The sequence below is a fragment of the Rhamphochromis sp. 'chilingali' genome, assembly GCF_963969265.1.
Source record: "Rhamphochromis sp. 'chilingali' genome assembly, chromosome: 4".
Taxonomy (NCBI): domain Eukaryota; kingdom Metazoa; phylum Chordata; class Actinopteri; order Cichliformes; family Cichlidae; genus Rhamphochromis; species Rhamphochromis sp. 'chilingali'.
In genome coordinates this window covers 17,487,248-17,504,619 of record NC_137948.1, presented here as the reverse complement: position 1 = coordinate 17,504,619, position 17,372 = coordinate 17,487,248, and the positions used below count along the sequence as shown (strand labels likewise).

General features: G+C 42.6%; 1 protein-coding gene across 1 annotated transcript in view; it reads right to left on the bottom strand.

Moving 5' to 3' along the window:
• The window catches only part of nfixa (nuclear factor I/Xa), a 95,967-nt gene that overhangs the window by 10,320 nt on the left and 68,275 nt on the right, over positions 1–17,372 (bottom strand). Inside the window, exons 3-9 of the mRNA XM_080880021.1 lie at positions 10,556–10,618; positions 9,585–9,659; positions 9,254–9,377; positions 8,753–8,788; positions 8,250–8,377; positions 7,361–7,435; positions 2,670–2,798 (exon numbers count right to left, since the gene is read on the bottom strand). Coding sequence (XP_080736147.1) covers positions 2,670–2,798; positions 7,361–7,435; positions 8,250–8,377; positions 8,753–8,788; positions 9,254–9,377; positions 9,585–9,659; positions 10,556–10,618 — 630 coding nt within the window. The remainder of the gene's footprint in view (positions 1–2,669; positions 2,799–7,360; positions 7,436–8,249; positions 8,378–8,752; positions 8,789–9,253; positions 9,378–9,584; positions 9,660–10,555; positions 10,619–17,372) is intronic.

The following is a 17,372-nucleotide window of genomic DNA, read 5'->3' as shown; positions in this document are numbered from 1 at the left end:
AGATTTCTCTGTACCTCTGGTAAGCCTGGCATCACAACACATGCACACACACAGTTTCACAGCCACATAAACGCTAGTGTGTTACAGTATTTTCTGCCTTCTGCTCCCTCTTCATTTCTCTCTCTCACCCACACACACACACACACACACACACAAACTGCTCGGGTATGACAGAGTCACACTCACACACGGACACACACACTGGGTTTTTCCACTTTTGTTTTATTGCTTGTCAGTGATGTGTAATCAATCAGCAGCGTATCCTTGCTGTGCGGTTCTGCCCAGTAGTTTGAAGCTTGAGAGAGAATCTCCCCTCTGCTCCCAACCGACCACAAAACACCTCCCAGAGACATTAGTCAGCCAGCCAGCCAACCACACACACACACATTCACAATCTAGGCTCCACTGTCTGTCCTGTCTGCTGTGATTCTATGGCTTTGGCAATTTGGCACACCAAACTAAAGAGGCAAGCTGCTAGGTGAGGGGAGTCTGGCGTACAAGCATCTGTGATTATGTCTGTCACCTACTATCTCTTGTGGATACTGTACTCACAAAGTGAAGTTCAAAGTTTCCATGTTTGGTGAAACTGATGTTCAAGCCTTTTTGTGTCAGCACCGTGCCTGTGGGTTCTCTTTTGTGTGTGTGTGTTTCCATGTCAGTATGTGTAGTTTTGTAGTGTATGCATATGAATGGGTTGCCGTGTCTGGCGCAGCTTGCGTGTGTCTTTTTACATACAGTATATTGTTGTGTGTCTGTGTGTAATCGCTGCCACAATGGCCGACACTCCAGACTAATATAATCAGGCAACAGTTAATCTGGCAGCTCTCCATGTGAGTCTGGAGCCAAAAACAGGACGTAAACCATCTCGCTCGTACCCCTGAGCAGCCACACTCGCTAGACCTATACACCAAGAGTTAACAGCTTCAACCCATCCAAGGCAAACCATGGTTGATAACTGCTTTCCCCCCCATTCCTTTCTAGCCCCATCTCTCTTTTCATCCCCCTCTCCTTCCCTCCCTCCCGACATCCTCCAGTCTCTTTATAGAACCAAGGCCTCCGAGGGACATTCCATTTGGATGGCAGCCATTTTAGCACAGAGAGTCCTCCACAAGAGTGTAAATGTACACACACGCGCACAATCTCTCTACGCCGCCTCATTACAGCCTCTCTATTACATGAAAACCTTTCGCCAACTGTCTAACACACAAACACACACAGACATACATACACGCAGTTTGGAGAGTGCATGAAGTTAGTTGAGAAACAAAGAAAGCTGAGCTAGTCCCTGACACCTCGTGCGCAAAACAGGAGGAAATTTTAGAAATCAATTCAAAATTCAATCTGGTGTTTTGGATTCTTTAGATGCTATGAGACTGCTCTGAGCAGATAAACAACTTGGCTTAATGCTGCCAGATCCAGTCAGGACTATATTATCTAAATATACTTTGGGGAGCTCCGCAAGTAAAATTCAATACGTTTCAACATGGAGGGCAATGAGTCCAAATGACCTTTACATGGCAGGTCTGGTTTGGCAGCGGACCAATCCATCCCTTTGAGAGACAAATGGAATGAGAGGGAGCGACAGGGAGAGGAGGACATATTTATTCTTTTGAAAAGTGAGACCAGTCTGCGGGGACTTGTTGGCAAACTTGAGATCCTGGAGACTTCGGGAATTCTCTGACTCGAGATGAACAAACCATGTCGGTTACCCTATAGGACTGAAAAGCTCTTACGAGGACAACTTCCCCTTAGCGCCTTTATTAAAACAAGACCTTGGAAACACTGGAGGTTACTTTGAGAATTTTACCCGCTACACTGTACACCTGTGCAACTACATGGGTTCAAACACTTTATCAGTTCCCTTGCTGGCTTCTAAGTTGTTATGAATCTCTTTAATCTGCATTTGCGCCTGAGAACTAACAAACATATCTTTTAAAGAACAAAAATACAACCTCAGTGTAAGTCTAAATGTAAAAAGAAGGAAAACCAAACAAAGAAGCACTGGCTGGCTCTAATGTGCACTATAGCAAAGGCAGCGTCACTACAGATACTGGTTCTTTGCTGTCTTTGGCTTTTTTAATAAATTCAAAAATATATATTTTCACTTTCACTTGATTGATTGCTCCATATGGTGGTAAGTTTACATATCCAGTCAAGGTCATTATTTCAGAGTGAACAGCTTTGTCAGTTTAAATGCAAGGCTTCTACAATCGTTACGACAAAATGCATGAAGCAGTAAGATGAGAGGCAAATCAGTCACAAATGCATGGATGCCAGCACTGGTACCATGCGATGGTAATATTATAAACACAGGCACAAGAGATGGTGGTAAAAATGGAGGATGGAGAGAGGCTGAAAGAGAGAGAGAGGAATTTATGCCAAGCCGTGATGATAGCAGTAACACTGAACAGGTGAAACTCTGCAGGCATATTGCTTCTCAGCAGTTGCAACTGTAAGACTGGAAAGTTTTGTTTTGCTTTCTCAGCAAGTACGTTTTGGATTTTTATTTCAGGCACATGATAGCACATATTTATTTTGTCTCCGGACGAGTTTTGGGGAGAGTAAATACTGCAATCTAGGATTTGACACTCCCTTTCCTTCTCTCTCTTTTTCAGATTTAAAGGGGGAGGGGAAAGGTTGAGTTGTTGGGGTCATGGCAGGGCTCTCACCTGGTCTCACTCCTGCCAGCACAGGCAGCGGGTGGTGTGTGAACGCCATGCGGGGAGACCTCGTCTGGGAAGTCAGGGCGTTGAAATCAAACTTCCCCGGCTTCTTAAGTGAACCAGGCGAGGACAGTCCTGGGCGAAAAAAAATGGGATCAACAAAAAAAAAAAAAAAAAAAAAAAAGTGGGGGTAAGAGGAGGGAAAAGAGAGAGGTTGTTTTAATCAACAAAATGTTGCTTATTTGACTGGCTACACTAAAAAAAAAAATCAGTTTGATTCCTATTGAAGGGGACTTGAACAGTGACGACTTTCTTATTAGATTGTTAAATTTTCTCATTGGTTGATGGCAGTGCATTGTCGTCCCCCTGTCCTTTCTGGCTGTAGGCCATTGACTCGCTTGAATGAGTCTGTCAGAGGACTGCAACCACAAAATATAAAGATACTCAAAAGACCAGAAGATTTTTCCCTTTTTTTCCTTATCCTATTCTGTAATTATTAATTCAGAGACACACTTCAGGATTCCCAACTACCAGCTTTGGCCTGAGTAATATTTCATAACCTAAGTGCGTGTCTTCAAAGGAAAAAGGGAGAAAAATACCTAAACCCAAACTGAATCTGGGCTTTTTGTTTTAGTGCCAAAAAACATCTGTAGCTATAATAATCTCTTCTGTGCCAATGTATGTTTTTCTGTCTCATCTCTTTCTGTTTCTCTCTCTCTTTCAGGTGCCAACTGTAGCGTTTTTGTGTACGAGCACGGCCACCATACAGCCAGAGTCAGCTAGCTGTGGTCTGGCTTCAGCAAAGCTCACAGGCTGGCTGCACGAGAAGACAGCTTCATTCAGAAATAGCACACACTGTACAGTATGGACACGGCAGCTGCTGAGTGCGAAAGACAAGCAGACGGACAGAGAGGGGAGACAGAGGGAGAGGAGAGGGAGAACGAGAGAGGCGAGAAGAACGTGGGAGACATGAAAATATGTGAGGGAGCAAGGGAGCAAGAGAGCAAAGCGGAACCTGTGAAAAATGCAGAAGCGTCTTTTTCTTTATTGCATTGCTCTGACAACACGTATGAAATTGGAATGTCATAAGATGTTTAGTATGGTTATTATCTCTTGCGAGCACACACTCACACCCGTCTCAACACACTTGAAAGGCCGCCTTATTTAACTGCTGAAACAATAGACTAATTTCTTCTTCTCTAAGTTTTCTTCTAATCTTCCTAACAAGTGAGTGGTGCGACACTGTTCTCTTTTTAAAACTTTTTTAGACTGTTGTTTTGTAGTCTATTTCTGTGGCCCCTCCGCATCAAACAAGGCATTAAATATGATTCCTCCTCAGTTCTCCAGCTGGAGACGTGTGAAAGTCTATGGGAGTGTGGGGGCGTGCAAAACCTTCCCTCCCTGTGTGAAAGAGTTAAGTCTCAAGCAGGTGGGAGTGAATATGTGTGAACCATTTATGTCTTTAGCAGACATATAACCCCCCACCCAAATGTAGCGGGAGTCTGGGGGCGTATTGTACTGTCAGACAGATTCCAAGCATGAAAACAACCCCGATCCCACTTCTGACACCAGCAGTTAGCAGTGATTGCTATGACACTGTCACACTGGTGGGAGAAAGGTGGAAATAAGAGCAGACTGCTGAGACTGAAAGACAGAAAGGCACCGGAGGGGAAAGCTAGGAAAAGCTGAGATTTAGAGGAAAGTGTAAAAACCAGAACCATGTGGATTATACAATTATATTTTCAGAGAAGCAATCTTGTAGGTTTTCACTTAAGAAGTAAAAAAATGAATCCAAATTATAGAAATGAAAGCCAGGATCCACAGAGAGGATCAGATGAAGACTGACATCTGTATATATAGGAAGTTATAGCAGTGTCATAAACAGCAAGGGACTGGAAAGACAATATTTTATTACTTCAGAGGCTATGCAATGGTCTGATCTGGCACGTGTGCATGTGTGCGTGTGTGTGTGTGTGTGTGTGTGTGTGTGTGTGTGTGTGTGCCACAACTGCACTGTTTCCTCTTCTGGCAAGCCTTAGTATTTCACTGGCAACCAATCAAGCGTTCCCATGATGACCCTTCTGTCTCTTTGCACTAACAGGCCTGCCACCAGATGCGCCTCTGAAGAACACACAGACGCAAACACACACATATTCATGCACTCACACACAGTTGGAAAAGACAGGAGATAGTGATTTAAAGAAGTAAAGGAAAGTTGGGGAATTCTCCTCTCTCCAGTGATTTAAGACGCATATGTCCAAAACCTAAGTCCAGCCGTATCCCTCCAAGGGCTTGTAACACTTAACTCAAAGAACCAAGCAAAGCTCCCACCACCACAAGTCTCTGGTGTCTTAGGAAAAATTTGCGATCATTTGGAACTAATATGAAATCGTGGTTGTTTCGATCGCTTCCACTAACCTCCCCCAACCCTCTATGCCCCTGTGGAGCAGATGTCTCCAGCATCCTCATGGATCCCAAGGCTACACATACATTGAAACACCATCTGGGACCAAGCTTCAGCTGTGCAAGTGTGTGTGCGTGCGCATGTGTGTCTAACTGATATCTGTATGTAGCTGTGTTTGTGTGATCTATTTGAATCTGTCTTCATACATCTCTGGGTGCCTTTGATTGTGTGGGCTCTGTTGGTTATAGTGGAAGTCAAGAAGAGTAAATGGTGCTATGGACAGGCTGCGAGGTGCACCTGTGGGGTTCCTTTGTTTGTTTGTGTGTGTGTGTGTGTGTGTGTGTGTGTGTGTGTGTGTGTGTGTGTGTGTGTGTGTGTGTGTGTGTGTGTGTGTGTGTGTGTGTGTGTGCGCCTGCTTGTTTGCATTCCCCCACCTGAACAGGAAATCCCAATGGCAGGTGGAATATTTTATTAAATAGACACAGACTACCAAATATCACACATTCTCCCCTTCGTGCTTCTTGTGCTAGCCACGATTTAAAATGATTACCAAATCCACAAAAAAAAGCCCGTCAATTACAAAAGCTTTTGGCTTTTCAATTTTTCGCCTGGATTTTGTAAATTAATTGGGCAAACGGTCCAGATTTGCATGCAACTCTACACACTTATTTGCCAAACTCATTAGGAAGTGTACACGGCTGTTTGCTGCACTGGATAGTAAGGGTGTCGCTATACACACACACACACATAGACACACAGAGGAAGTGAGAGCAAGTGAGAGAGGAAAAAGCTGGGAGGTAAGGCTCTGGTGCGCTAAGGCGTGCAGGAACCTCTGCTGTGGCTCTGATGAGCAGCCTCTTAATTACATTTACAGCTAAGTAGAGCAGGAGCAGGAGAGCAGACGCTGAGGCTCGAGTGAGAGTAGTCTGGGGCAAAACCTAACCAAGGCTCTTGGCTTCTCTAGTTCACACCGTGATAACCCCTGTCTCTCATTAGCTCTCACCATTTGAGTACCAAAGTCATCTTCTCTCCTCTCTTCTGTTTTGCACCACCCACTTTTCCTTTTACACTTGCCTAATTTCTGGTTCTCTTGCCGTCTTTTCTCCTCTGACATGTTTTCCCTCCCCAGGGCTATTCCTGCTGTACACATTTTCAATTAGACAGAAGGGACGCAGGGAAGAAGGGCTGAAGGGAGAACTAGGGAGCAAGAGGAAGGGTTTTACACCTCTGATCCACAGAAGAGTCCTAATGAGGGATTTGAGGCAAGGGAGGGATGGAGCAACAGAGAGATGGAGGCAAGGCAGACACCTGAACACCTGCAGGGGTGGGGAGTATGATAAGCGCGTGTATTTAAATGTGTGAACGTCTGCATGTGAGGGGGGTTGTAAGTGTGTGAGTCCCAGTATGGGGTGGTCGTCTATGTACATTGCGCTTGTGTGTGGGTGTTTATGCATATGAGTGAGTCACTGTGCAAGTGTGTGAGTGCCAGAGTGGGTGCAGCCACTGAATATGCCTGCTGGTGTTGTCAGTGTAAGTCTGGTGAAATCTGGTGAAATCGGTTAGTTAAATGAAGCTATTGTGCACATTTCCAGCTCCATGTGTATTATCCTGGACTCTACTAGGGTGGCTTTGCATGATTTACAGTTCAAAATAATGCTTTTTTATCTTATACTCACCCTCATTTCATCCACTGACTAAAATAAAACAATTTAGCTCCCTACCACCTCCAATTAAGCCAAACCTCTTCCAACTGGCTTTGTCAGTTTAAATATGCTCAAAGCTGAGCATATTAGGGATATCTACTCTCACAAAAAATGAGCTAAGGGGAAGAAAAAAATTGTCTAAAACAGAACAGTTGGCTCTTTTGGCTCACATGGATTATTTGCACACAGACTGATCAAATTATATGGAACTTTTCCCATGTTTATTATGACCCTCCACCACAGTAACACTATATAAATATGACAGAAAACTGGATATTCCCTTACAGTCCTGGCACTTTACACCACAAAAAATGAAACTTTCATCAGCATCATTGACATCAGTTAGTAAACAGCTAAACACAAATGAAAGTTTTACACACTTTTAGCATGCTATAGTTGTCCTCCCCACATTTATGCAACACACAAACACACATAATGTGTGTATATCTATCTATCTATCTATCTATCTATCTATCTATATTTTATACACACACACACACACACTTATACATACACACAGAGGAATGACTGAGCTACATAAAAGCTGATAAATAGTAAATAAATATGAGTGTAATCAATGTTGTTCTAACCATGGTAAGGAAACTGCACGCCATCGTTTTCATGTTTTATCTTCCTCTCCTGCACACTCGCCAAATGGTGCTGCACTGAAAGTGAAGAAGGGTATTGTTAACAATGAGATAGGGGAAGAATAAGAGAAAAAAGAGGAGAAGATATATAGACAGGAGAGAGAGAGAGAGTTAAGTGTGAGCATTTGTGTATGATGGAGGTTGTGAATCACTTATAATTGACAACAGATCAGGTAAACTGTATGCATGATAGTGGCGTTAAGGTGAGGGTGAGAACATATGAATGCTTGAAGAAAAGTGACCAAGAAAGGGGTTCAGGTATTGAGGAGGTAGAATAAAGAGCAAAATGTCCGGAGCTAAATGACACAAGTATTACTACCAAAACAATGGAGACACTAAACTAAAATATTTGGTGCATTTAGCATTGTCATTTTTATTATTCATCTCTCTTTTATTAAGGCATGTATTTGCATTTCTGTCATATGCGAGACATGTGACTTTAAACATTTTCTGTTTCAAGGTTACATATTTTATATTCACGTGTTTGAGTATATGGTTTCACACCAAACTTTTAAATACAAACAGATCCTAGTCAAACACAGCCATTGTTTTCAATAATATATTAACTAAGCATGAGCAAATTAACTACTGTGTGTATCTGTAAGTAGAGTGATCAGACTGTGCCACAGAGCCTTAAGAAAGGTGAGTGGAGGTGTATGAGTGGTCTCCAGGGCTGAGTACATCACCACAGTGACAGCAACAGATTGCGGTAGGGAGAAGTGACAAAGTCAGATGGAGGGATCAGTTTGGACTTGGGGGTGCAAATCAGGCAGAAAGTGCAAAAGCTTCATGATGCTTCAAGGGATAGGTGTGGGGTGGGGTAGGAGGGTACCTGATTCCATGTCATTAGGCCACGCACTGGACTGGGAGGAGCTGGCAGCAGGCGAACGCCCAGGGTAGAAAACATCATCTGTGGGGCTCTCCAGCTCGCTATCATCTAAGGACTTCCGCTTAGTGGAGCTGCAGACACGAGAGGATATTTGGTGGTTGGAGTAAAAGTGGAAGGGATAAATGGAGAGAGTGAGAGCAGGTAGGATTTTTTTTAATAAAAATATATGATGGGAAGGACAACACCTAGCAGAAGTAAGAACTTTTCATATAAACAGACTTTTTTTTTTGCATTTTAGGGGAAACAAAATCACAAAGTCTTGGAGCAGACAAAGCACAATGAATGTCAAAACTGTGAATGGAAAAGGAAGAAAGAGAAGGCAAAGTCAGAAAGTAGAGGCAGTCACACACGACTTTCTGAAAGTGTTTGTGCGTGCTTTCCTGTGCATGTGTCTCGCCAAGTTGTATCTTTTATATTTTTTAGATGAAGCTCAGGTTTATAACTACCTCCTTGGAAGGTTTGCGTACAACTCCACCTCAGACCTAAAGTGACAGCAGATGACAGAGGTAAGAAGATAGAAAGAAAAGGTTAAGAAAGACCCAGAGAGTAAAAAGCAGAAAGAGACATCACACATTCATAAAGACAAGAGCAGCTAGCTGAGAGACATACACATATATAAAGAGAATCCAAGACTGGGACTGGACTCGTAGTGCATAGCTGCACACCACTCATAACAAGAAACTTCAATGAGATGGTGTACTGTAGCCATCTTTGTGATAACAAGCAATATACGGTTGGTAAATATTACAGTACTGTGATTTCACACTTCCCTCAAGTTTGCCCTTGGCATCACTAACCAAGGCAGAACTGCTAAAGCCACATGGTGGTTTCACCCACTAGACGGTCTACTTATGGTAGACAGCCGTACCTCTCCATGATGTTTCCTGTGCAACGTATACTGTACGTCTGCACAACCTTCACTACTCATGTCTGTGGGGAGTATTTACCTGGTAGAAGGAGGGGAGGTGAGAGAGCGCCGCCCCAGAGCCACCTGGTTAATGTTGTAGTAACTGGGGCTGCTGTCCAGGTCAGCCAGTGAGAAGTTAGGACCCGACGCTGTGGCTACGGGAGCTGACAAGGAGACAAATATAAAGGGAATGTGGGGAGAAAAGAAAAGGGAAGCGAGAAATATGCCAGCATGAGATAAGAGGATATGCTCAAAATGCTATGCTGCATTGTTGCAGTAGATTTTTTTTCAATGAGGAAACAAATGCATTGTATTGTAATTACTCATGTGCAGGCATTTTGCCTGTGTCGTGATCTGGTTTTTCTACTTACTCTGAGACACTCTGACCAGCTCTGCCACATTCCACACTCCTGAGGTGACAAAACAGTCCTGGAAACTCAGGTGGCCTGTACAGACGAGGAAATAATCAAGCTTTTACAAATACACGCAAAAGCTTTGGGAAAACCCACCTCCCCACACAAAAACACAAAAAATGTTAAACTGAAACTCAGGAGACTCCATCTCTAACTCTGTTTGCTGAGCAACATCTATGGGAATACGCAATTGAATTACACTGTATGGACTAAAGTATGGGCCCACACCATCGGGGAAAACACCCGAATTCATAGATTAAAGTGTGTAATTTATGAATTCGGGTGTTTTCATTCCCAGCATCTCAGATGTTTAAAATAAAGCACATAGAAATGAAGAACAACGCAATAAAGCACAAAGAACAGGTCATCCTTAGGAGCTCACTGAATATAATCCTGGTACTGTAATAGGATGCTGCTGTTTCAACAGGTCAGTTTGTAAAACGTCCCTCCTGTTAAGTCTGCAATTTCATGTTTATACCTAACATTCAAACTATTCTGCTGCATCAGGACCCTGAAAACGCTGCTGAGCCAGGTAAAAGTTTGAAAACTGTGGTTTTTAGTTTGGAAATTGATTTTGGGAACCTGTGATGTCACGGATTCAATACACCTGTGTTCGATGCCTGATTAGCCTGATGATTTTTCATGTTACAGCCACATGACCAGTTTCTGCAAATCATCCTTGAGTACCAATGGCGAATTCATCTAAAATCATTCAGCAGCTGGTAGCAGCTTTTGTGCAGTTGAATTCTGCCTTTTATCATGCTACTCATCGTCAGTGTATGTGAACAGTCATGTCTTATGCATTTTCAGGTGTTCGGTTTTAAAGCAAAACTAATTAGTGTGGATGAAGCTTGATGAGCTCGGTGAAATTAATTTAACGCTAATTTAAGAGGGTTTGAACATAGGCACGTGCTTGTGCATATACCCACCATTGGGTGGTGGCTTGATGTCTGTGTCCCCTTGTTGGCTGGAGCTGTCTGATTGTCCAGATTCTGCAAAAAGGATAGAGACAGACTAATGGTTATTATCTGATTTGCATGCTTAAGAAACTAATAAAAACATACTGGTAAGCGTGCAACATCTCAATGAGTCATAGCTGTGTGTTCATGTTGCCAAGAATGTGATATTTCAGGTGTGAGAGGGAATAAGAGGGACTTACAGTATGTGCTGCGGTATGGTATACATCTTGCGAATGTATGTGCGTGTGAATTCGCACATTTTTGTGTGACAGTGTTGTATCTAAGACTGTTCTCTCCTGTTTCCCTCTGTCCCTCCAGACTTAAGGTGCGATGATTTACACTGTGCTGCTATGCCATTTAGTATCTAACCACGCAATCATATCCCTCTCCCTAATCCTATTTAATACTTTCTTGCTGGTAGGGATTTAGTCTGCGTAAACAGAACACCTTACACACATAACCACACATAACACTCACTCTCAATCTGTTTCTTCCTGTAATTTTTGCTTCATACTTTAATACATGTTGTAATCCTTACAAGAACAAACACATAAATACACACATGCAGATCGAGAGATAACATTGACCAGGCCAGCCTGCTCGTCCAGAGGGATTTGACGCAGAGTATAAAATTGTATAAAATTGAGGCAACGCTCGTCCCTTTGAAATAAAATAATAACAAAGAAAACACAAGCGCATAAAACGCAAACCTAACATGTGTGCAGCTGTGCACACCTGTTATGACTGGTCTACTGAGGCTTCATTCACGTGATAGTTGGAGTAAAAGTGCAAGTCACAAAGAAAAACACATGGGTGTTTGAGACCGGTGGCTGAGACCAAGTTCACTTCCTGGACTGGTGTGATGTGGGATACTCATGCCATTGGCCGTCCATTCAGGCCTAGCTAGGCTTTTGCTAGCTAGTAAGCTAGCTAAAGGAGGTGTTTATCTGCAGGCTGTAGGTGATAACAGAGCACACAGACTCCTGCCAGCAGCACTTGCCTTGCAGCCACACTAAGCCACAGATTACTGAGCAGAAACAATAACAGACCTGTCTCGCTGCCTACGAAGCAGTGCTTATCCACCGAGAGAGGGGCGAGACAGACAAGAGCGAGAATGAAAGAAAGAAAGAAAGAAAGAAAGAGCACAGAAATGAAAGAGAGCTTCTTTTTCCCCTCTCTTTTCATGCAGAATGTCTCGCTCTTCTGTGTCTCTCACTGGCTGGGTGTAATCCTGGCAGCCATCTTAGAGCTTGGCAGCCATCTTAGCATTGGCGGTAGTGCCACATTCCAGCTAACTGACGGCACTCACTCCAAACATATGAGGCTGCGCCCCCGCCACGCATGCACACAGACACATTCAGACACACACACACACACACGTACACACACGTGAACAAACACTGAGGTACACACGCAGAGTAAACATATATGGTGGCCAATGAAAGCTGTGGAGAAAACAGCCTCACTTCAATGGACTTTTTAACCGTTGTGTAGTATTTCACCGGAGGGCTCTACATTAATGTAAACACTATTTCTCACACTATGCATATGGCGCTTAGATGCAATGGACCGTTACTGTATGAACAATACGCTTTACAGATATCTCACAATCTAATACAGAAAGCATGGCTGCCGCCACGAAGCTGCACAAATTCACGTGTGAGGCATGAATTTTGAAAAACTGTAAAATGTCCGTAGCCTCTTTCCTACACCAACATTTCCTTTGGTGGATTTGCTTCAAGAAATCATATTGGCGCATACAACTTATTATCATGTTTTGTGTGATTATGCATGTCTACTGACATGCATAATCAGTTCTGTGTTTATATTTGCTTCCACGGTTGATTATTTACAGTAACAAGTGTGGCACCTGATGCTCAGTTCTGTTTGTTTAGGATATTAAGAAAGTTACTAATTGAAGGATTATTCTGTAGCCAGTCTGCTCCTGCCACCTGACAGATGTTACAAATAATTGCGGCATAAATGGCAGAAATCACAATTGGTGTTTTTTTTTAAACAAATATAACAAGTTCAGCCCATCCTGCAATACCGCAGTGACAGCAGGAAGCTCTTATCACCTGAATTTGGCTTTACCTAACAACGATAATACCATATTCTGGTTTAAAATTATATTCTGCAAATCTTATTGGGTAATGGAGAACAACTGATTTTCAGTATGGACATATCACATTCTGGAAAGATCCTGCACTTGGAAACTCTGCCCATCTGTCTTAAATTGCCTATTGTTGGCCTGTCATGACCTGAACATGTTCTGCTCTTGTCAAGGTGTGAAAGCTAAGGCTCATGGTATAGATAAGAGCTGACAGGCACATATGAGTAGCAGCAGGAAAACTGATAGCTGTTCTCAACATCACCCTGAGGTTTTGACTGCCTTTGGGCACACCAACTCTCACAGTATATGAGACCGATTGATACAGAGACTCCTATTATCGCTCTGATTTTTCATCTTATTTATGTATTCTTTTTTATTCTAAGCAAAGAACTTTTGATAATACTATTTTCCCACCTACAGAGTTTATTCAGCTCTTGAAAATCTTTTTCTGCAAACTGCACAATATGATAACCTACATAGATACTGAAGCTATCAACAGCTGTGGCTCTATTGCTCTGAGCTCAGGCTCTTTAGCCTACTAAGACTGTGCTTACAACACATCGCAACATCACTCATTGGAAATAGGTGCCACTGTTGAGTTCAACAGTGCATCATAAAGCTGTAGAGACGAGTGAGGAGGACAGGGCGAGAGGGAGGTAAGACAGAGGTCTGGTTATCACTGCTGTGCATGCTGCAGCCTACGACAGCAGCCACAACCCCCCACTCTACACTCAACACCCTCCATCCACGCATCCAGCCCCTTATCTTCTCACCGCAGCCCCCTAAAGCCCTCCCTTCAGCAACCCCAATCAGAGTCCTGCAGCCACTCCCTCCCTCAGATGCCCCTCTGCGTCCTCCACCAGCAACCCATCTCTGACTTCAAACCTTTCAGCCTACTCCGCAGCCGCTTGAACCCAGTGAATTAAAAAGACGACATACAAAGAAAAACAGTGTATGCATTGTGTCCTGATGGTGCACATGAGAAGCCCACGCAAACTCTACTCTGATAACAGTGTATGAATATACAAATATATACAGTTATTCATGACGGACTTTATGTGATTCCGCCCATCCATCACTGTTGATGTAACCATTTAGGTAAGTGAGTATCACAGTGATTAACTAAAACTTAGCTAAACATTGGCTTTGCACTAAAATTTTCCCCTGGATTTCACTTTTATGTGCAACATCCTGGAAGTAAAGAGTAAATTGGGATGTCGTAAGTCCCTAAAAATGAGAGCTGGTTATCAACAAACTTGACTTTGCACAACTAAATGCTGGTGTACGCTCAAAGTAAATGAGTGCTAATTATATGTAAATGTTTGGATTTTTAATCATTAGTTTATAATCATTTTAAATAATAATTTTTTTAATTTTAAATAAATAAATAGTGTAGTGAGTTTTAGCTGAGCATCTGCTTTCTCTCTGTGCTGGTTCTTTATACTGTCTGATTGCTGATTGCAGACTTTTCTCTCTTACAGCTCCGCTACAATCCACACAACCCAACTCATCATGGCTTTGACATACAGCACCATGCATCTGACTGTGGCTGTGCTCTCTAGGTTGCAATCCTTCTTACCATCTCTCTGACACCCAGCACTAATTCCTGTGGCTTTCCTCCTAATTTTCATGAGGTCAAGTGGAGGATTCTCCTTCTCCTCATTTTTTTAAAAAACATATGATATCCTCATTAGTTATAATAATTCCTAAGCTATTAAATTTTCTTCACTAATCACTCTTTCCCCAATATTACCTCCTGCGCTGTTAATCTCCAAGGTCACAATGAATCTATTAAAGAATCCTCCCCAACAAACAACTAATCAATCCAACATCTGTTCCACAGATGTGGATAAAGGTTTTAGCTCAGTGGCTTTTTCAACTGTTTTGGTCATCGGAAGACGCTAAAGCTGTGTGTACTCAAGTGAGGACTAACTCCGTTACAAATTTCATCACCTGAAAGAACTCTGGGTCAGTAACAAACTGAAAGTGCTCAAAGGTGTAAAAACTGAGGCACCAATGATTGTAAAAGCAATTAAACCAAAGAGAAAAAGGCTTAATCTGTTACAATTTATTGTCTATAAAATGAACCATGTTACCTTGACCTCAAGCACATTTGTACATTTGATTAAATTCTGACCAACACTGTAGGAGGAGTAGCGACTGTGGATTGTGGCCAGATGCCTTGCTACGGCATAAGCTCATCAGTCCTTTGGACGGATAAACTAACTAGACCTCTGTGATTTGAGGAAAATCTGAAACGTGTCAGGACATTGCTCAAGATGATTATTTCGCTTGGAACATTTAAATCAATACTCAATAATCCATATTACAATTCCTATATTTTTTTCTTTTTAATTGATATACTCTTGACATAGACATAAAACAGTGAGAGACCGCAAATCTTCATATCGTCTCCTGACAATGAAAATACATCTTGCTGGTCATTGCTGATCAAAAATGAAAGAAGTAACAAGTGGGCTCTGCAGTGGCACATCGCTGTTTGACAGATTCATAAACACTGCTTGTCATTTGTGAGTATGTGCGGTACAACCACGCACACTGCCAACATCAACATGAAAACCAACAAGTGAGCTAATGTACTCTGTAGCCACATCAAACCAGCATGTGTCCATATGTGTGAGCATGCATGTGTGTAACTACCAGTATGTGTTGAGATTCCCCTCCTTGTTGGAACAAATGTCAACTCCACCACTCCCCCTCCGTCTCCTCCTCCCCCTCAGCTCTCCTCTCCTCTCCTCCCCAAAACACAGGATAACGCGGTACAGCCTCCCAATTGGGTTTCGCTTAAGAGGTTTATCGGTATGTTGCTAAACATTCTGACCTTTTTTTAATCCTTAATGCGCTTAAAATGTTCCAAACCCTCCTAATCCCCCCGGCTATCCCACACAGATGTTCACTCAGCTCTTTTATTGGATGTTATTTTATTATTTTTTTTACCCTTTTTATTTTAATATATATATATATATTTCTGTTTCATTTTTTAATTATTTAAGTCTGTGTCATACGAGGGAACATTTCTGTTTCTGTGTTAATAAGTCTTCATCACTTCTGCTATTTAGTGTATACATCTCTGTATGTGAGCAAAAACGCTTTTGTCCTAAAAGTCTTAACCAGATCCCCATGTGCTGAAACCAAAGTGTGAATGTGACCTTTACAAATCTTTACTCTTAGAGGAAAATCTTATAAGTTGCTTAGAAGCCAAACTTTGAATCAATAAGAGTCATAAGAGAACGAAAATGTCAGCGGAAACTGACAAATCTATGGTGTAATTAGCTGCTATATATGCTCACTGTTCGTCTGGCATATACAAAATGTATTACAAATCTGCACACGCACAACTGTTTATGTGAATGCACAAATAAATGTATGTATCTATATATGTATACATGTGTGTCTGTGTGTATTTGTGTTTGTGTCCCTGTATCACCGTGCCACTGTGCCAGGCAGGCTGTGAGGCGGGTTGGGAGAGTAGGGCTCTGTGTGTGCGTGTGTGTGTGTATGTGTGCGCGTGTGTGTGTGTGGAGCAGGTGTGCCTGGCCGCCCTGCGCAGCTTGCTGCCCATCTGTGCTCCCGTCTGTGTGCCGCCTGCGCCCACGCTCTGCCAGCAGCACCGCACCATGGCAAGAAGACCCAGGAGAGAGAGATGCTGAGAGACGAAGGGAAGGATTGAAAAAAAGAGAGAAGGAGCGAGCGGGGAGGAGGAGGGAAGAGGAGTGAGGGGGAAGAGCAGTGGGAGGAGCAGAGAGGAGGGATTACAAGGCTTGGGGGTATGGAGGATGGGAAGAGAAGCGAAAGAAAAGTGGGAGAGGGAAAGGGAGCGGGTTATGGTCTAGAGAGGATGCATGAAGTCGCAGGCAACGAGTGGAGAGGGTGATAGTCAAAGTGGAGGTTTGGAGGGTATTTGGCTGGCTGGATGCCCACACATACCCCACTCCTTATTTATTCTCCTCTGTTCCTCATTCCCCCACTTATCCTTGTTCTCATCCTACCATCACCTTTTCTCTCCACCAGTGCAATTTCTTGTATACTGCAAAGTTTCTCCATCACTGGGTTTCCAGAGACATGTTTTTTCCAAAAATGTTGACTTTATAAACTTGCAAGATTATTCCCAGGCTGCCACAATATATGTTATGCTAATCCTTAGGTTTTAGGCCTATAACTTACTTAGGAAATTCTGACTGTAAGAGAAAAAGCCAACACACACTTCGGTAATGTGTGCTGTTAAATAGGAAATATAAGTAGTAAAAATCTTTATTTATGGGTTTAAACATGAATAGTTAGTTTCCTGTAGATGTGTAAAGTCATTCACTTGTGGCATTAAAGTAAGCCACAGTGCTTGATCAAAGTTTTAAGATTTTTAACCCATATTGCCCCGCTCTACAAGTTTACTGTATTGAGCTGAAAATGAGTCACAGACTTAGCATCTACACACACGTCGTGGCATGCTTCCTTAAATCAGAGCCTGTGAAACAATGCATTCTGTTAATCTTGCCAGTATGGGAAGCGTGTCAGATTACTCTAAGTCACCGATTCCCCCCCCCAAAAAAAATAAAATAAAGAAGAAGAATGCAGATAAAGTGAAAAATAACAAAACACAGGGGATTTTTTTCCCCCACAGAGGTCTTTATAATACTGTATTTACTATGCAGATGT